This window comes from Buteo buteo, chromosome 9, assembly GCF_964188355.1.
Source record: "Buteo buteo chromosome 9, bButBut1.hap1.1, whole genome shotgun sequence".
NCBI classification, from domain to species: Eukaryota; Metazoa; Chordata; class Aves; order Accipitriformes; family Accipitridae; genus Buteo; species Buteo buteo.
Window position 1 is genome coordinate 44,331,443 of NC_134179.1, and position 19,571 is coordinate 44,351,013.

General features: G+C 58.4%; 2 protein-coding genes across 3 annotated transcripts in view; one reads left to right on the forward strand and one right to left on the reverse strand.

Moving 5' to 3' along the window:
* The window catches only part of SKAP1 (src kinase associated phosphoprotein 1), a 156,980-nt gene extending 148,617 nt beyond the window's left edge, over positions 1 to 8,363 (forward strand). Inside the window, exons 12-13 of the mRNA XM_075036421.1 lie at positions 7,412 to 7,530; positions 8,170 to 8,363. Of these exons, the coding sequence (XP_074892522.1) occupies positions 7,412 to 7,513 (102 nt within the window). The 3' untranslated portion in view covers positions 7,514 to 7,530; positions 8,170 to 8,363. The remainder of the gene's footprint in view (positions 1 to 7,411; positions 7,531 to 8,169) is intronic.
* Positions 8,364 to 11,074: 2,711 nt separating this feature from the next.
* Positions 11,075 to 19,483, reverse strand: SNX11 (sorting nexin 11). Of its 2 annotated transcripts, XM_075036422.1 has the most exons (7): positions 19,395 to 19,483; positions 15,294 to 15,342; positions 14,907 to 14,993; positions 14,451 to 14,551; positions 14,094 to 14,192; positions 13,695 to 13,907; positions 11,075 to 12,229 (listed from the first exon to the last, which is right to left on the reverse strand). In XM_075036422.1, the coding sequence occupies exons 2-7, from the start codon at positions 15,312 to 15,314 to the stop codon at positions 12,088 to 12,090; spliced, it is 663 nt and encodes a 220-aa protein (XP_074892523.1). In that variant the 5' UTR covers positions 15,315 to 15,342; positions 19,395 to 19,483; the 3' UTR covers positions 11,075 to 12,087. The 2 variants fall into 2 exon arrangements, with proteins under 2 accessions (XP_074892523.1, XP_074892524.1); XM_075036423.1 differs by lacking the exon at positions 14,907 to 14,993 and having other exon boundaries at positions 19,395 to 19,473.
* Between the last annotated feature and the right edge of the window lie 88 nt (positions 19,484 to 19,571).

Sequence of the window (19,571 nt, forward strand, 5' to 3'; positions counted from 1 at the left end):
ATTCGAGACCCTCGGCGTGATTTTGGCTGCGTGGGGGCCCTGGGGGTCCCAGCTCTGGCTCCTGGTCCTGACCTGGGGCATCTGGGGGCTGCCAGTTGTTACAGAAAGGGGCTGGAGCCGGCCGGAGCTGGGACTGGGGTCCAGGGCAGAGGGGGGCACCCGTTCCCAGTGACCACCTTGTCCCAGCTCAGGTCCCTTTCCCAGCCTGGCAGCAGTGGGTGCACCCACCCCCGGGGGTCCCTCACCCCCTCCCCGCAGCCCTCGCAGTGATCCCTGGAAAGAAGGATGGGTGGTTTAGGGTCATCAATTAATTAGGAGCGTAAATCCTAATGGAGGAACAAAGCCGTGACTTTTGGGCTGGCTGGGGTCGGGCTTTGCACTTTGCGGAGCGGCAGCGAAGAAAAAGGGTGGTTTTGCAAGTTCCCGGTAAAGTCACGGAGCTGTTGCCTTCGCCGTGTCCCCTCCGCCGATCCCCGTCCCTCCTCCCGGAGCAGCGGCCGCAACCAGCCCCTTGGCTGTCCCCCTCGTCCCCCTCCGCCTCCCCCGGTCCTGTAAGCCCAGCCGAAGAGTTATGAATGAAGGGGAAATAATTGCCGTGACCTTTGCAGGGAAGCGGCCCTGGGGGTTACTGTATAAAGATATTTTGATAATACCCATCACGTAATCGGCACTGGCTGCTCCCATCCTCACCCCCCCCGCTCTCCTCTCACAGCTCGGGGAGTCAGGGATGGATGGCTCCTCGCACACGCGCGTGCACACACACATGTACGCAATTATTTCGAGCCCTCTTCACAGGTCACAGGCAGAGTTTAACTCAGATGGCTGCTAATTTTCATCAGGCGTGAGCGTTCAGGACTTTAAAGGCGAAAATAATTGGCTGCAGAACAAATTTAGGAAATGGAGTGTGCGATAAAGCAAATAAAAATCTCTCCCGGTTTTTTTTTTCCCCCCCTTCCTGGCGGCGGGGAGGAGGGGGAGAGGACAGGGATAGGTGGGAAGGGAACAGGCCTGATCTTATTTTACCTCCCTTGCAACTTTGCCATTAAAGTTGCACCTACAGCTAGGAAGTTTGTCCGTGAAAAATGGTCATTTTGTTTCCCCTGCTCAAAGCACGTTATTAAAATGCTAATTTAAAAGAAAAAGGAGTTAAATATCTAGCAATGGTGCAGTCTAATTGCAGCCATAATGAGCTCTCTAAATGTGAGTGCCCCTGACACACAGAGAGCATAAACAGCCAGCGAACACATCATTAGTGCTCACGTTCATTTATTCTGCCGACCTGACTATGACCCCGCGGAGGGTCGGGGAAGGAGCAGGTGGATCCGGCTGCGCCGGCCCCCGGGGATGCAGGAAGCGAAGCCGGGAGCGGCTGCCATGGCAACGCCGGGGGATGCTCCAGCCGCCCGCCCGACCCACCGACCCTGCGTCCCCCCCTGCACCCCGCAAACACCCCCAGCACCCCCCCCACACACACACTGGAGCCCGAGCAGCCCCCCTGCACCCCGCACCCCCCCCGGACCCTGTGAGCTCCCTGCATCCTAAATGCTCCCTGCATCCCACACCCCCCCCTGCATCCCACACACCCCCTGCACCCCACACACACACCCCTGCACCCCACACACACACACCCTGGACCCCGAGCAGCCCCCCTGCACCCTCCCCCCCCAGACCCTGCGCACTCCTTGCACCCCACACACACACCCTGCACCCCCCTCCAACACCCCTGCACCCCATACACACACATCCCTGGACCCCAAGCATCCCCCCTGCATCCCTTACACCCCCCTGGACGCCACCCCCCTCCCGGACCCCGCACACTCCCTGTACCCTACACACACACCCTGGACACCACGTAGCCCCCCCGCACCCCTCCTGCACCCCACACACACACCCGTGGACCCCAAGCATCCCCCTGTACCCCCCACACAACCCTGCACCCCCCACACACACCCTGGACCCCGTACATACCCCCTGCACTCCCCCCTCAAACGCCCCCCACCTCCCTGGACCCACTGGACCCCATGCATCCCCCCTGCACCCACCAGACACCCCCAGACCCCACACAACCCTGGACCCCACACATCCCCTGGACCCCAAACACCCCCCCTGGACCCTGCACACCCCAGCCAGACCCCACGCACAGCTGTGGGGTGATTTAGGGGTGATGCAGGACCCAGCAGCTCGGGGAAGGGGGGGGGGGTCCTCCCAGTGGAGGCAGAATCACATTTTGGGGTGGAAGGGACCTTTAAAGGTCATCTAGTCCAACTCCCCTGCAATGAGCAGGGACATCTTCAACTCGATCAGGTTGCTCAGAGTCCCATCCAACCCCACCTTGAACGTCTCCAGCGATGGGGCATCGACCACCTCTCTGGGCAGCCTGTGCCAGGGTTTCACCACCCACACTGAAAAAAAAAAAAAAATTTCTTCCCTATATCTAGTCTCAATCTACCCTCTTTTAGTTTAAAAACATTACCCCTATTGCAACAGGCCCTGCTGAAAAGTCTGTCCTCACCTTTCTTATAAGCCCCCTTTACGTATTGAAAAGCCACATGGGGACGGGGGGAGGATCGGCTGTGGTGCAATGGGGAAACTGAGGCAGGGAGCAGGGATCCACCTGAACTGGAGCATCTCGGCTCTAAGTCACAGTTGTGCTGGGGTGGGGGGACCCAGGAGGGCTGGGCCCAGCCACCCCCACCTCGGGCTGCTGCTTTGGGGTGTCCCCCCTCACCCGAGCGTCTGCACCCATTTTGCATGTGAAGCTCGGAGCAGGATGGTGCCCTCCAGAGAGAGGAATAACAGCAGCCACACGCGAAAGCGAGCGGCCGAGGAAGGAGATTAATAAAAGCGATTCTTTGGAAATGATTTTTGCTCTATTCCAGCCTGTTTGCTTCTAAACAGCCTCGCTAATCGCCTCCCAGCAACAGCACAATAACTTCCCTCTGATTTCCCCCCCCCCCTTTTTTTTTTCCTCCTCTCTCTCGCCTGTCCGAGGGGCACAGGAACACCATCCTCAGGAAATATTTTAAAATAAAAAATATCCCAGCCGACACCCCCGTCCCTCACCCTCCCCTCCCTGCACCCCCCCTTCTCCCGTGCACTCTCGATGAACCTGTGATATTGTAGCAATGGCCCTTGAAGTGCAGTGGGGAGGTGATTTAGGAGAATATTAAAGGCAATGTGGAGATTCGAAGGCGCCTCTCTCAGGGAGATCTGGAGAAATACGCAGCACAGATGGGCTGAGCAGATTAAACATTTCCGTCACATTGTTTTCAAATTGTGTTTGCGGTGCCTGAGGGTTGGTACTGCGGTCAGAGCGCGGCAGAGCCGCGCAAAGCTGGGAGCCACGCGCTTTATGGAATAAATATTAATATGGCAGTTTCACATCGGCTCCCAATCCCATCAGCGCCGCGGATCGGATGCTGCCGCCGCTATTGTCTCCCAGTCCGGCCCCGGCGGCTGGCGGGGCTCCAGCTGCACCTTCTGCCCGCTCCCGTTCTGCACGGGGGTCCGGCCGTCGCCGTCTGGCTGTCCCGGCCGTGTGTCCCCCACACCGTTCCCCCTCGGCTGTCCTGACGGGGAGCCGACCGGCCCTTGGGGTCCCCAAAGGGACGTGCGTCCCTCCTGCCCCGGCTGTGTCGGCACCCCCAAGCCAGGTCGTGCCGCCGCTGCGATGCGCTCAGGGTTGGATTGTCATCGGGTACCCGGGTCCGTGGTGCTGCCTTGCTGGGCTGGTTGGTTGCTTGCTTGTTTTTAATGGGAAATGACTGATGGGCTAAATCCTGAATGCCTTCGGTCAGGCCGGTCTCCCCACAGAAACCCTGAGAACGCGTCTCGAGGAGGAGCTGCGTTGTTGTCCTTGCCCAGGTGGTCGTTTCTGCCTGGCTTTCCCCAGTTGGGAACCATCACCTTCCTCTCCCTCCATCTCCCCTAGTACTGCTTGCTCCGAGTCTCTTACGTCTTTTAGCTTCTTCCTTCTGGACTGGGACATGGAGAGCCCCGTAGGATGGGACACACAGACCCCTATGGGATGGGACACCCGGACCCTGGTGGGATGGGATGCTCCAGCCACCCCAGTTGATGCCGGAGCAAGTGGTGCAGGTGAGACAAGGGGAAGGAGGAATGCTCCAGCCCCAGCTGCGTGTCCTCAGCTCCTCACAGCAGCTGAGAATTGCATCATTGGAAGCAAGTGGGAATCATTTTTTTTAATAGGGATTTACCCTACAAAAGAGCAGCGTGGTAGGGGCAGGTAATGGTAGGCCACAATCTGAAGCAAAGGGTGAGTGTTGCCCAAATTAACTTCTCCATGCACTAGGCTGGGTGATGTCCCAAAGAAACGGCATTCCCAGCTGCATCCCTCAGCTGCCACCGGTTCCCAATCCCCCAAGGATAGGTAGCCCCTTGATTTCAGAGCTTGCCACAGCTCTGAGCTGGTTTTCAAGGTAAATAGATGTATAGCTGACCTGGTATAAAACTCCCCGGTGTCAGCCGACCCCTCGCACGCCCGCCATACCTCATCTATGAATTAGATTCCTCCATTTTCCTAACAATAATGTATGACACACAAGCACTAATAATGGGGCCGAGCAATCATAAACCGATAAGTCCCTGACTGATTGGCTTTTCCTTCGGCATCCATCAAAGCGTCATTGATCTTCTGTGCGAAGGGGGGTGATTAATGACCTTCCCGAAGCCCGATGGGGTTGTTTACGAGGGCTGGCGAAGGAGCGCGGTGGCAAGGAGGGCTTGGGAGCACCGGTGGGGAGTAAATATCATCTGCTTGGCAGAGGAAGAGAGCCTGTCCTTCTCGGTGAGGGGCAGGAGGGATGTCGGATGGGACAATTTGAGCTTGGTGGAGCAGGGGAAGTGCTGCTGGAGAGATGTGGCTGCGCATTTAGGGTCCCACGAGGCGGTCAGCCATCTGAGGCTGTGCGGGGGACAGTTGGCCACGTTCCCCTCACCGCCTTTGTGACTGTGGGCTTGGGCTGTGGGATGTCCCCCCTGATGGGGACAGGGGGAATCTGTAGCTGGGTCATTCGGGGACTCCGCTTTCCCCCTCCTCGGAAGAGCATCGTCTCTCCTGGGTGATGCTGGAGGAGCCGTGGTGCAAAGCAGAGAGAGAAACCAGGTTGTGGTTGTCGTCTTGTTGTTTCTTTTTCCCCCTTTTCCTTCTCCCTTGTCGATGGAGATTAGCAGCATAAAGCTTTTTACGGCCCCGTGCACCAACCCACCATAAAAGCCCTGATTGCGGGCGATTATCTGAACGAGCGTCTGCTTCGGGTTCGCTTGGCACTGGGGATCTCGGGAATGAAAAGTGGAGAAATGCTTTGAGGGGGTTTTCTTCCTTCTGGGAGAAAATCACAACATTTTGGGAGCGGAGAGAGGCCATCGCAGCTGTGTAGAGGATGGCTGGGCCAGGGGGATGGTCGCTAGGGTCTTGGGGTGACCCCCAAATCCAGTTCCCTATTACATGCCAGCCTGGAAAGGGCACTGGGTTCCCAGTTTGCTCAGCCCTGCTGCATTTCTGGGGACGGGGCAGAGCGATGGCTTTGCTCTGCCTCCTGGCTGATGCCCGGTGCTGCATGCTGAGGACCCCAGGGTCTCCTGGCATGGCAGCAGCACCCATGGGTGCTGCCTCCGACACCCTGCCAAGCTCCTGCCACGCAGCCCCTGATGGAAGGTAAGCAAGCGGAGGGGGCAGAGCATCCCTCTCCCCTCTCCTGATGCCGCCGTACCGGCACGCTCGGGGCCCACCAACCTCGCTGGAACAATTATCTTCCCGATTAGTGGGTTTTCAGTCCCTTCCGTAAAGTCTCAGCTAAATTACTTCCCCCCCCCCCCCCCCCCCCCCTGCCTCCAACCCAGTCCAGGCAGGTACTGAGCACAGAGGGCCCATTAGCATGTAATTAGGTAGATTCCAGCAAAACCATCCTCAGACTCCCTCCTTCTCCTCACCCCCCTCCAAAACCCAGTATCAGGCATCAGCACGTTAGCGAGATGTAAATGAGCACCTCCAGACGAGAGCAGAGTTCACCCTGCACTGGGCTCTGCCTTGCTGTGCCAGTGCACTCCTCGTTTTAATAGTTTAATAAAAATTAGCATAATTAACGAACATCTGTATGATCCAGAGTGGTGCAATTTGGCACTTGGAAACGAGGACTTAAACATTATTGCTGGGAGTTTAATGTTGTTTTAATTCTTTTTGGCACTGCGCAGTGAAATAAACGCTCGGTGCCGCAAGTTCTCGGCTGGCTCTCATTTGCATTTTCCTCCCTTTGATTATGAGCAATCGCGGACTACCCAGCAATTCATCAAAGCAGAAATTATTTTAAAATACCTCATAGTGTTCAGGCTATGGCAGAGCTGGGGGGGCGAGCGGAGACTGGGGGCTCCCCGTCACGCCTGGGGTGCATCTCGGCCCCTCTGCCCACGGATCTCCAGGCTACAGCAAACAGACCCAGAATTTTTCCTTCTGGTTTTGCAGCAGGATTTTTTCCTCCCTGGCTGGTGAGGACAGCGGGGCAGGGGGATGGAGCCCCCATCCCTTCCCACTCCTTCCTTTCCAGCAGCACCACGGGGGCTTGACTCAGTGCTGTTTGCTGGGGTGCGGGTCCCTGGGGAGCATCGGGATCCCAACATTGGGACCCCTGGGACCCTTTTCTGGCTCCGGCAAGGGCAGCACCATCTGCAGAGCTGGAAGCATCGGGAGCAAAGTCTGTCTCTGGTGACTCAGCCCCTCTCCTGAGCAAAGCCCTTTTTCCCTGTCGGGAAGCTAGGATGAGCTCAGGGACCTGTTAAACACCCCAAGCAGGCGGGGTGGGGGTCAGAGCTCACGTGGGACACAGGATGGGATGTGCTGCTGTGCACATCACTTTTAACATCTTCTTTAAAAAAAAAGAATCTCCTATTTTGATGGCAAACTTCTTAAGCCTGTGTGTGCTAACTCCTCCTCTCTCATGGTGGTGTGGAGGTTTTCACTGGTATTATTCGCCTCCAATATCTGCTATCAGGGGAAAATCATACATAAATCTGGGGAGGGGACGTGTTACCAGGCACAATCCACCTGGAGGGGCTTCACAGAGCTCCAGGCTGGTGCCTGAGATGATACCCCAAGGGTTGCCATCTGTAACTAAAATACCCCAAAATATCAAGGTGTGAATTAAACGCTGAGTTTCCAAGCAAGCCCCAAGCCATGCCCCGCAGGACCCAGAGCAAAGGGGTAGAGCAGGGCAGGATGAAGGAGGGGAGTTAGGACAGACAACGAAGGATTTACTGGGGGAGAAGTGGGACTAAGGTATTTTCTGGTGGGACTTGGGGGGCTGCTCTCTGTAGATCCAGGTGCCGAAGGAAGGGACCTGAGCCACGTCCCCTTCCCCAGCACTAAATCCCCGTCTCTCCGGCTGTGTCTCCCCAGGAATACAACGCGTATGGCTGGTGGGTCGGAGAGCTCAACAACGTGGTCGGGATTGTCCCAAAGGATTACCTGGTGGCTGCCTATGACCTGGAAGAGCGATGAGGACTGCGGCACCCCAGGTGAGAGGTGGCACCCGGGGGTGCACCTACTGGGGATGGGGCATGGAGGCGGGTGCTGGGGAGGTGGCTCTGTTCCTAGGGTCCCCTAGCATCTCCAGGGTGCCGAGCCTTGAGGACTGTCTTTGGCTCCATCTCCTGGTCTCCGTTTTATGTGGGAGCAGGCGAGACCGGGAACCACAGCTGCAGTTCAGGGACAATGCCACCCTACCCAGTGTCTCTCCCTGGATTTCAAGTTCTTCAAGCTCCATGGGAGAAACGTGGTAAAACCACGGCAGCCACCTCCATCAGACCTGGGGAGCTGCGTGTCACTGGCTGTAACACCAACGCCGACACCAAGCGCTGCGTATGCAGTGTTTTTCTCCCAAACAAAACCCGTTAGGGAGGCATTTGGCAGCTGGGGAAACTGAGGCACAGGTCAGGGCTGGGAAAGTGGAGGGGGTCTGCAGCTGAGCTAGAAGCAGAGAGTCCTGACACCTGCCTGGGGCAGGGAGACCTCCACGTTCACCCAGAGATCTCCCACCCTCGTTATCCCCTCTGCGCCTGCGAGTCACCCACATGCGAGGCCACGTCAGTCCCAGCCTGCATCTCGGTGTCCCCTTCCCTGCCATCAACCGTGTCTCTCTCCCTCCCCGAATCCAGGTGCTTCTCTCTCCCTGACCACGCTGAGATACCAGCGACACCGTCCCCACCACCAGCCTCCCCTTGCTACAGGCACCCGTTGCGTGAAGAGACCCACGTCCCATCACCCAGCCATGCACGGTGCCCTGGAGCCCTGCTCTGCCCCGTGGTACCCGCTGCGATGCCGTCGGGCCACGGCGGGTTGGCAACCCACAATAAAGCAGTTTTCCTCTCCATGCTTTGCTGCTCCAGACTTCTTTGAAGGTCTGGAGCCGGAGCTGGGTGCGGGCAGTAGCCCCTCGCCTCCATCCCCAGCTCTGAACATCCCCAGAGCCCTCCGGTCCAGGCCCATCCGAGCCCAAGACTGAGAATTAACCCAGCACATCTTCCTCCTCCTCCTCCTCCTCCCGCACTTGGCTGAAGGGCCACTAGATGGTGGTAAGTACCTGCTGACTGCAGCCTTCCCGGGGAGGGTGCCCAAACCCCCTGGGCTGCACCAGTGAAGCCCCCCCGGTACCCACCAGCCCTCGGCCAGCAGCACCTGGGGTGCACTGGTGCCGAAACAGGAGATTCGCCCATGGGGTGAGCCCGGGTATTGGCCAAACGGCTGTTCCGAAGCACAGCTGTGCAGATGTTTGGAAGCCAGGCGGGACCAGGGGGACCCCCATGGAACCCCGGGGGCTGCAGGGATGCAGCCAAACCCATCCTGGTGCCTCGCCAGGCTCCCACACATGGTCTTGCTTGTGCCCACAGAGGCACCTCCCTGCCGGGCATGTCTTTAGCGTAGAGGATGGGTTTGGGTTGCCCAGAGCTCAGCTTGGCAGGGCACGAGCTCGGCTCAAATCCCTCCAGCATTCCTAAGCTGCTCTTCCAGCCCTAGCTCTCCGCAGCGTGGGTGACCCTGAGCAGCCGTGGGAGCCCGTGCCAGGGTACCCAGAGAGAGAAACGGTCCCACCGCTGTGCCCCTCGGCATGACGCTCAGCCCTTCCCTGTCTCCGTTTCCCCATCCATGAGCATCTTGCAAGGAACAGTTCATTTGGGGGGGGCAGCTGCAGGGCCAGTATCCATCTCTCCACCATCATTCCTGGGAGCCTTTTGGGATCCCGGTGGGGAGGAACCGATGCTCTCGCCCAGGTGGATGCTCTGGTGCAAAAAGGACCAGGGCTTGGGACTGACTGGATGCATCTGCCCCAGCCCAACATATAGGAAACAGCCTGGCCATTTGCACCCTGTTACCACTCCCGATGCTCGAGCATCGGGAGGCCTGATCCTGCCCCAGATCCACCGACTCACCCAGGACTCCAGAGCTGAGACCTTCACGCTCTGCTTGAGAAGGGGCTGGGGAGATGGGATAGGAGAGGGAGATGGGAGCAGGATGCTTTGGCCAAGCATGGGATGTTCCAGCCCTAGGTAAGAGCAGGAGCCCCCCCCGGCACGGTGCGTTGCATCGGGGTGGGGGAGACAGGGAAAGCACCACGGTTTGTTTGCATAGACTTGAGAGACAGCTTTCCTGGGGGGGGGTATTGTGGATGTGCTGTCTGGAGAGCCTGGCCCGCTTCCAAGCAGCAAGGCTGTTTTTCTGGCAGGCGGTGGAGAGGAGAGAGATGTGCCAGGCTGTGAGGGCACGGGGAGGGGGCCGAGCTGTCCTCATCTGCTCCGGGTGGGGAAGGTTACCTTGAGCGGCTCTGCGTGCCCACCGTGTCCCTGACCCCACGCAGGTGACGAGGTTACGGCTCTGTGCCCAGAGCTGACTCACCGGCTGCCAAAATCCCCAGCACAGTAGTTGCCTGCAGACATCAGGCCACGGAGGGGTTGAGCCCACCCCATGTGTGGCAGAGGGGACTGTCACCCCCCCCCCCAGGGCCATTGCCCCCAGCCTCTGCAGCAAAGCAGCCCTGGGGGGGCACCGATGCTCAGCTCCCTATGAGCAGGAGCAGGGCTGCTTCCCCCCCGCCACCCACGGCCAGGTCTGCCTCTGAGTCACTGTTTTCCCGACAGCTTTGCAAAGCTGATCAACACCACTAAAAATAATTTCTGCCTGGCTCTGAAACGCGGCCAGCAGCAGGGCTGCAGCCCCGAGGGGGAACGATGGGCACCACGGAGCCCTGCAAGGAGGCAGGAGAGGGGATGGAGCCTTTCCTCCAGCAGCCCCATGGCCTGCCCTTTCCAAATCCACCTTCAGAGGGAAGCCCCGGGACCGGCTGGCTCCTGGCAAGGCGTCAAGCCAAGGATGCGGCAGTGCCAGGCCAAGCTCACGGTGCAAACCATGCCAGGGGACCGCGAGGAGCCCGGGGCAGGATACGGCCCCAGCTGAGGGCGCATTGCCTGCATGAGGCTGCGCCCAGGCAAAGGCCAAGCGTGGGCGAGGGCACGCGTGGGCACAGCAGCGGGTCCGTGGGCACAGCTGGCCTCACAGCTGCGCCATTTGGAGCCGCACACTCATGAATATGCATGAATATGCATGAGGGGGGGCAGCCAATGGCAGCGGCGCTCTGGCGCACCAGCAGCTGCCAGCCTTCGCAATGAACTTCTCCTGACATTTCAGATGCGCCTCGACGGGTTTCCAACCCTCCTCCCTCCCCCTCCCCAGTGTGTCTTGGCCCCCCGTGTGGGGCCGAGACCCCCTCCACAGCCGGGCCCAGCACGACAAAACCCGCTTCAGGGCCAAGGTAGGACCCCTCAGCCCTGCCTGTCCTCTGCCAGCACCCTGGGGCTCACCCCAGCATCCCATGCTGGCCCCAGGGACCTCTCTGCTGCGCAGGGCAGAGTCAGCCCCGATGGTTTCAGCAGCTCCAGCCCCGTGGTGAGAGGTGCAATAACCCCCTCTTTTCCCTAAAGCCATCTATCTGCAATTAGCTCGGCCTCAGCTCAGCTCCCTCCACCCACGCAGCGAGGACAGACATTGCCAGCAACCAGTAAGTCTCTTCTACTTCATTTTTATTTCAAGTCAGAGCACGTCGGCTCTGCCTTCACCAGTGCTGAAGGGTGGGAGGAAAAGGTGCAGGAGAGCACAGGGAGAGGCATCAAGAGTAGCCAGAGCCCAAGCACTGCCGGACACCGACTCCAAGGCAGCTACATGCTCCTTTTTTCTGAGGAAACTAGATCCTGGCTGCAAGACCCCCATTGCCCCCTGTGCATGGCAATCGGTGTGCGAGGAAGGAGCCCATCTCAAAGGGGCACCCCCTCAAAAGGGCAGGGGAGACAAACTGCCCCCCCCCTCCACCTCCCCACCAACTCATTCCCCTGCCCCATGCTCCCAGGGGGAAGCTCATCTCTGTCCCAGCTGCAGGCAACCTGCGGAGCGAGCTGTGCCAGAAGGCCCCAGGTGTGGATACGGTATCTGCACCCCACATGTGAGCTCTGGCTCCACACAGCTGAGACCACCCTCCCCAGGAGCTGCACAGCGCAGCTGTTATCAGGGAAATGCAGCCTCCCCTGCCTGCAGCGCGGAGGGGAACACGAGACAAAACTGAAGAGACTCACTGAGCAGTGGCCAGCCCCTGCTCCCAGCCTGCGGCTCCACCAAGGAAAGCCTTCCTCTATCGTGCTGGACCTGAGCCAGCGTATCCCACCCCACCCGGGGCCAGGGACATGCCAAAACCACAGAGCCTCGCTGGCACTGCCACCTAACTAAGCCCTGCTACTGCTCCAGTCAGAGAGCAAAGGCCATGGGAACAACAAACACAGGTTTCACTAACCACTAGATCTCTTCTCCAAAGAGAAGAGTGATACAAACACACTGCCTGGGACATCAAAGACAGTCGAGAGTCAGCAGGGAGAGAGCACATGAGCCCCGGACACCGCAGAGCCCGGGACAAGGCCATGTTCCCAGTACAGCCCCAGTCCCACCAGCCTGGACATCCCTCCAGCTCAGCAGCGGTCCCTCTTCCAGCAAGGGCTGCAGGTCCCAGGGAAGGCAGGCGAGGTCGCTAGAGCCGTTTACTGCATCTCACGCCGTCCACCCAAGGGCTCAGCTGGTTCATCCGGACTGTCTGAGTGGGTATCGTCCATGCCGAAGTCGCTCCAGTACGGGAGGGTCTCTAGGCAGCTTGGACCCTGTGGGCTTCCCAGGCCAGCACAGCTGGAAAGAGAGAACAGGTCAGAGCAGAGAAGGGATCTGGGGAAGATGCAGGGCCCGAGGTGCCCACGTGTCTCCAAGTCAACCGCTGCCTCCTTGACGCAACCGCTTCTGCACAGCAGAGGCTGCTTCCCCTCTGCACAGCCCCACCACAGTCCTCAGCTTCCAGCCAGCTCAGCCGCAGAAGCAGCCGCTCACCATTGCATGCAATCCCAGAGCAGGAAAGGGGGGGAGACTGTCACCGGCGAGAGGCAGATGGGGCTGGCAGCTGAGATGCAGGAAGCCACGCTGCCTGGGTACCTACCCATTAGCCTGGGCTGCTGCGCTCTCTCAAACCCCTTCCTTAAACCAGAAGGGCTCTATTTAAAAACAGGTCTCTCGCTGGAGTCCAGACACCTCTTTCTTCCTGCTATTTGAAAACCAAGATGAAGAAACATGGGGACTGCGTGGTGCAGAAGGCCAGACACAGCCTCCTGCTTAGCAGGTAAATACCTCATTTGAGGGGCAGGGGGACCCCGCACATCTCTGCCAGACACACCAGGCTGCCAGCAAGCACAGCCAGGGACCCCATGCCTGCCACAGGACTCAAATACACAGGCGTTGTCTGGGCTTGTTCAGCTTCTTGCAGGGAGCTGCAGCAGTGGTAGATTGAGGATGCCCTCCTCTCCCACCAGGTCAGCTGCCTCCCCAGGTGCAGAAAACCTCCAAATGGCTGCAGGAGGGGCAGCCACCCCACAGGGAGATGCCAGATTAATTCCCCAGCTCACAGCAAGAAGTCTGAAGCTCTGATGGGCATAAGGAATTGCAGAACCCACTCACGCTGCAAGGACGAAGGCAAGATGCACAGAAAGCCTGAGCTTTGAAAGCTTCCAAAGGCTCCTCACTCCCTAGAGATTAAGGGAGGAAAGCAGCTGAAGACCTTTGTAAATCTCAGCTTAAGTTGTTCTGAGAGACTCGAGCTCTTTTCAGCTACATCTTGGACAGGACAGGTCACTCTCCCGGGCAGCCTGGAGGGCAGTACAGGAGACTCCTGGTGACAGCCCAAGATGTCCAGCTCCTATCGCCTGACCCCCAGGAATCCTGCCCATTCAGCGTGCAGGGCTGGGGAACACATGCTCAACTTCATTCCCTCAAACGACTGTAGTAAGGATGGGACAGGGAAATTCAAAAACATTCAGGGGTCTCTAGAAAGCCTGGCAGGTCCTCTTATTTCACAGCAGAGGCTGTTCCCTACTGGTGAAAGTCCCTTGCACAAGCACCAACCATTTCAAATCAGGCTGTAGTCAGACACACAGCTGCAAGCACTGACAAGGGGGGGGGTGCAGACAGCAAGTCACCAGCTGCCTCCCAGCACTGCCAGTAGCCAGGCCTGCTCCAGCCAGCACAGAGCAGGTCCAGGCACAGCAAGGGAGCTGGGGGCTGCCCCGCTGGTGGCACCCCTGGGCCCGTCATTCCCTGCCTGCATTACCTGCCATGCAAGTCCCCTCCTGGCAGCAGTGCAGGGCGGCTCTCTTCCTCCTGCACCCAGCCGCAGTTGGACATGGCATAGTGCAGGATGGCTTCTGTCACTGTCTGCGAGCCCTGGCCTTGCACGCACGCCTCTATCTCGGGTACCGAGAGCTGGCTCTGCAGGAAAAGGTGCAGCCGGCTGTCGGAGAGGAGGACCACGTTCTGCACAACCCTGTGCACAAAGAGAGGAGGGTGAGTGAGACAGGCGGCCAGGAGCACAGAGGACACTGAGCCCTGCCCCACAGCACCAGGGTGACTGTCAGCAGTTCTACTGCCACCTCACAGCCAGCATCTTCTAAGCAAGACTGGAGCAGTGTGTCCTCTCCCTCCATCCAGCCCTCACAAATGCTCTACTCACTTCTCCAGGAACTGCTGCAGCCCCTGTCTCCGCTTCTCAATGAACTCATCGGTGCTGCCCACGAAGAAGGTGGATTTCCCAGGCAGCTCTGGGACGGGCCTGCAGGCACAGAGCAGAGAGGCAGCAGTTCAGGGTCAGATCACCCCAGCACCAAAGCAAGGAGACACGGGGGCACCGTGGCAGCAGCAGCCAGGACCCTGCTTTGTGCAGGGCTGGATCCTAGGAGCTCAGGTATCCCACATTTGTGTCTGGGGTTTCTATCCACATCTGTTCGGAGTTCATGTGCGTCCCCCAGGGCAATGGGAAACAGTGTCTGGCTGCAGGAGGGGTAAGGGAGGGAGAACAAGGCATGCTTACACCAAGCCAGCATTCTTCTGGAGCTGCCTCCTCAGCCACACAAATTCACGGTACCGGCGCCGCACACATGAGGTCTTGGCAGTAAAGGCCTTGCTGTTGGTCTGCAAAAAAACCCCACCATGGAAATAATCCGCATGATTGAGGGACAGCAAGGCAGAGGAGGGCAGGATCTCACCTGCACAGACCTCTGAGCTCTGTGACTAAAGGATCCCCTCAAAGCTTTGTGGAGCTGAAAGTGCCTAGAAAACCTGAGCAGGCTCCAGGGGAGAAGGTGGGTCTCAGACCCACACGAAGACAGCACAGAAGGAGGGATGGGCTGCTGAAGCTTCCCCCCTTCATGGCTCCTTCCATGCCCACTCAGCCCAGCCAGACATGGCCGGACAACTCCACTCATGAGCCTCACGTATGGCACAACTGAGCTCTGCAGCTCACCCCTCTCCCCCAGCCACAACTCACATGGAGGAAGATTTTATAATCCACATAGGAGTTCCAGGAGCCTTCGTTCTGCACTCGGGGGTCCTGAACACGCACCGTGGTCAGCTCCTACAGCACAAACACTGCCTGAGTGCCAGCGTCACCCCCTTCGCAGGGCTCAGAGGAGCTGCCGGGGACAGGTGCCAATGACCACACTGGCTTGTCCGGCCATCTTGCCCCAGGGGCAGCGCACACACCTCCAGCCTCTCCCATCCCTGTCACCAGTTGCCCCTCAGCTCCACCCCATGGATCCTGCCCAGCGTTCAGCACGTCTCACCCCTCGACACAGCGCTCAGCCAAGACCACCGGCTCCAGCGCTGCCAAACCCCACCCAGGAACAGACAAAACCCATGTCAAAAAGGGTCTTACTTCCTCTCTGTTCTCCAACATCCTAGAGCCAGAGCCCAGCAGGAAACATCTGTACAGAGAAAAAAGGATTTAGTAAGACAAGATCAACACATCAGGGTCTCCCATGCACTCTGCATCCCCCCAGGCACCTCACACCTCTGTCCCATCCAGCAGGCACCTCTCCAGCCCCCACATCTCCATTCAGCTGCCCTCCCTGATCCTCTCCCCTCAGCCACAACGAAATAAAGTGGATGCATTCAAATCCAGCAGTCTGCAGGGGAGAGAGCATCCAGCATGGATCTCCCATATGCTCCTGAGGCAACGTGGCCTGTTGGGCTCTCACTGGGGTGTGCTGGAGACTGCACCGCGACCAGAGCCAGAGCCTGCAGCACCTCTTTCTTCCACAACTCGTCTTCAGGTCACCCCTACCCACAGGGAGGCACTGGGATCCTGCAGCCTTCTGGAACAGCACTCAGAAATCCCTGGATCACAGAGGTGAGCAGGGATCCCAGCTCAGACAGGCACCTGAGGATGGGACAGGGCAGCCAGCTGCTCCTGCTAAGCTGCCTGCCCTCCTCTCCCACAGCACATCCCTGCTCCCAGGCAGATAACTGGGTCTCTGGGAGAGCCGGACACAGCTCCCAGAGAGCTTTTCCCCCAGCGTAACTCCTGTTAGCCAGGAACAGCCTCCTCGTTGCACAGCACCAAGACCCCGGGTCCCCAGTTTGCTCCTGCAGAGCCAGAACTGGCAATGCAGGAGGGAGACAGGGTGGAAGAGCCCGGCCCACTCCCTGCATGGGCAGGTTTGCACTGAAATGCCAGGGGAGCCGGTTTGGCTGGGGAGGAGAAAACCCTGCTTTTATCACAGTTTCCTTCTCCTACAGGCCTCCCTCTCCCCTCACTGCCCGCCCAGCACAAGCTTGGCTGGGCCATCCAAGCAGATAAAGCAGCCAGCCCACACCAGGACCCCGCTGCCCCTCACCAGAGGAACCTGCTTTTCTCCTGCATAGATCAGACCCATTCCCCAGCTGCCACCTCAGTAAGTCTCCCATTAGCACGAGACAGAGATACGACGTTTCTCTCCAGCTCTTTCACAAGTCATCTGAATAAGCAGCAAACTCAGTACCAGATTTCCCCATCCGGCTAGGTTTTGTATCCGCATTGTGACCACTCTCCCTTGCACCTCTCCCTAACCCCGCCTTCCCCTTCTCCCAGTGGGAGCTGGGAGGCCAACGAGCATTGGTGAGGCCCTTGGGGAGCCACAAAGGTGCCTGGTGCCCCCAGTGCTGCCCAGCTTTCCCAGCTCGGCTGCGCCACGAGCTGCCCCCACGGTCCCATCACACCAGCCGCTTCCTCCACCACATCCCTCCGGCGCTCCCAGGTCCTGCTGGACCATGTCAGCTAATTTGCTCCACCATTACGTGCTCCTGCAGTAATTCCTGTTCTGCAACAACACCATGAACACAATGCCAGGGCTTGGGGGGAAGGGGACAGCGAGATAACCCCACCACCACCCTATAAATGCACAGTCCAGACAGTGAAACCCCTCTGAGACAGAGTTCATTCCCCACCCTGCAGATGCACTGTGCGCACACAGACCAGGAATACTCATCAGGGGGAGCTGGAAGACCAAGCATGTCCCGTGTCCTGGTTTCACCTCCTCTGCGGGATTGTTTGCAAGAGGTTTTGGAGGCCCTGGGATGAACCGGCAGCGCAGAACTTTGCCTGTCACAGCCCAGGCTCCCAAGGGACACAGCTGCCTGATGGCAGAGGCGAAGCAACCCTTCACCTGTTCCCCATTCCTGGAGTCTTGCCTTTTAGGCCATGAGAGCTGCCAAGTGTCAGGCAGCACTGGAAACCCAGCCTTTATTTATACGCTCAGATGTGAGGCAAAGCTCTTCTGAAGACGAAGCTAATTTTAGCTGGGACAAGGGGAGGGGTTGAGCCACAAACCACACTTTCAAAATCTGGCTCCACCGGTTTGCAGGTACTTTCTGCAAGACTTCAGCCATCCGATTCCACCCGCAGAGCACAGAATGCATTAATAAGAGCAGAGAAGAGTTTCAGGATAGACAGCAAGAGACCCAGGCCCACTCCAAGATGTCTCTGAGTAACTGAACTCTCGCTAGAGTTGGGTCAGACTGCTGCTGTTTCCAATTTGAGCTGTAAGGGGGAGGGCGAGGGGAACCTACCAAAAAAAACCCCCACGCTTCAGCACACATGATTCTTCCCCTGGGAGAGGAAGGGAGTGAAGGAGCCAAATGTGACATGAGTCACTTTGCTCAGCACGGTAATGGGGGAGCTCCAATCCTCCCCCGTGCTGGGGGCTCCCAGCCAGAACCAGTTCAGCAGCAGAACTTGACCATTATGTTCCCCGGCCTCCCCAAGGGATGCTGCCGTCGTCCCGTTGCTTTTAGAGCTCTTGGCTCTGCATAACAGCCCTGCCTAGATTAAAAATGCAGGAGGGAGAAGAGAGAGACTCAGAAATTGCCTAATGGAACAGCAGAGGGTTGCCAGGAAAAAGAATTTAATTTCCTAGCTACTGAAAGGGTGCTCCAAAGAGCGGAGAGAGCTAGGCCGGGGTGGGGGCAGAGATGGCTCTCTGCAGTCAGCGAGGAGGTGGACAAGCTGCGGGGAAAACTGAGATCAGTGAGTCTGAGCACTCACGTCTTTATACTTTGATCCAGAGTTGTACCAAGAAACACATAATCTTATTTACGCTTTATTGGGAGTTAATTGACCTTAACTTGATAAATCAACTTAAACCCAATGGAGAAGGCAGCTCTGAGTTAGCTTTAAACAGTTACACCAAATCCTCTTTTAGGGCTTTTGCTTAATGCCTCAGTTTAAGGGGCCCTGGGATACGTGGTTTGGGTTTGGTTTAATCTTCCTACAATTTGCATTTCAGTGTTTCCAGGGCTCACACTTTCAATGTCTTCTAGCTAGAAGGACACAAGAGGTGGCAGCCACACAGAAACACCCCACACCCACGCTCCTGGAGCCTCACGACTTTCACCTGCCCAGGCTACGGCAGCCTGGGTGCTTAACGAGCCACAGATGTGGTCCGACTCCAGGTGGATTGCCACCCCCAGCCCTGTACTCACACTGCTGACAGAGAAAGTGTTTGTTTTTCTCTCTTGCTTGCTATCTTTTTTCTTCCTTGCTGACTCAAACACATCCTTAATAGCAGCCTGTACCTCTCCATAACAGCAGGACCTGCATCAAATACTCTTTCCTAAGTAGTACACACCAGTGATAGTTTAGTGCAGCTCGGAGCTCCCTCCCCCAGCTCCATTCCCTCCCCAGCTCCAGGCTGGCCGAGGCTTCACATCCATCCACTCAAGCCCAGCACTGCTCCAGCCGACATCCAGCCACACAAGAGTCTCTCGAGTTTTGAAGAAAGCCTCACAGACGAGCTCCACAGCAGGAAAAAAGGGAACGAGTCCCATTTGTTTCTGCTTTTGCTTGTCACGCTTGGACAGAGCTGTCCACAACCGACACCAGAGCGGGTTTTCTGAGGTTCTTTTCCCACACGGGAAGGAAAGGGCTCCCCATCCCAAATCGGGACACCCCCCCTTAGTCCGCCATTGCCCACTGGAAGGGGATGTCCCCAACCAGCCCAACACCACAGCATTTCAACACAAGGCACGGACACTGGAAGGGGATGTCCCCAACCAGCCCAACACCACAGCATTTCAACACAAGGCACGGACACTGGAAGGGGATGTCCCCAACCAGCCCAACACCACAGCATTTCAACACAAACCCCAGACGCTTGACCACACTAATATCAGCCCAGCCCAACCACCCCCCCCTGTGAGAACGGGGCTGGGGCTGGGCCCCGGCACCGCTCTACCCGCTCCACAGCTCCGGCCCGGCCCCGCAGCAGCCGGCCACGGTTCTCGGGGCTCGATACCACTATAAGGAGGCTGATTTGGTCACCGCCACCTCGGCCCAACCCCGCCGGGAAAGGCCGCGGCAGGGGGTGAGGCCCAGCCCCGCCGCCCCGGCACCAGCCAGACCCGGGCCCTGCCCCACCGCCCCGAGCGGACCAAGGATCCCCCGGTAAGGACCGGGGGCTGCCTGCCGCGGGGCCTACCCCTCCCTCAGAGCCCCCCTCACCTCCTCCAGCAGGCCGCGGCCCCTTTAAGCGGCGCAGCGGCGCGGCGGCCTTATAGAGAGGGCGGTGCTTTCTTCTTCCCCCCCCTTCCTTTCCCTTCCGGCGCGGGGCATGCTGGGAGTTGTAGTCCAACCCCCCCTCAGGCGGCGGGGCGCGGCCTGCGGCCTTCAGCAAGGCGC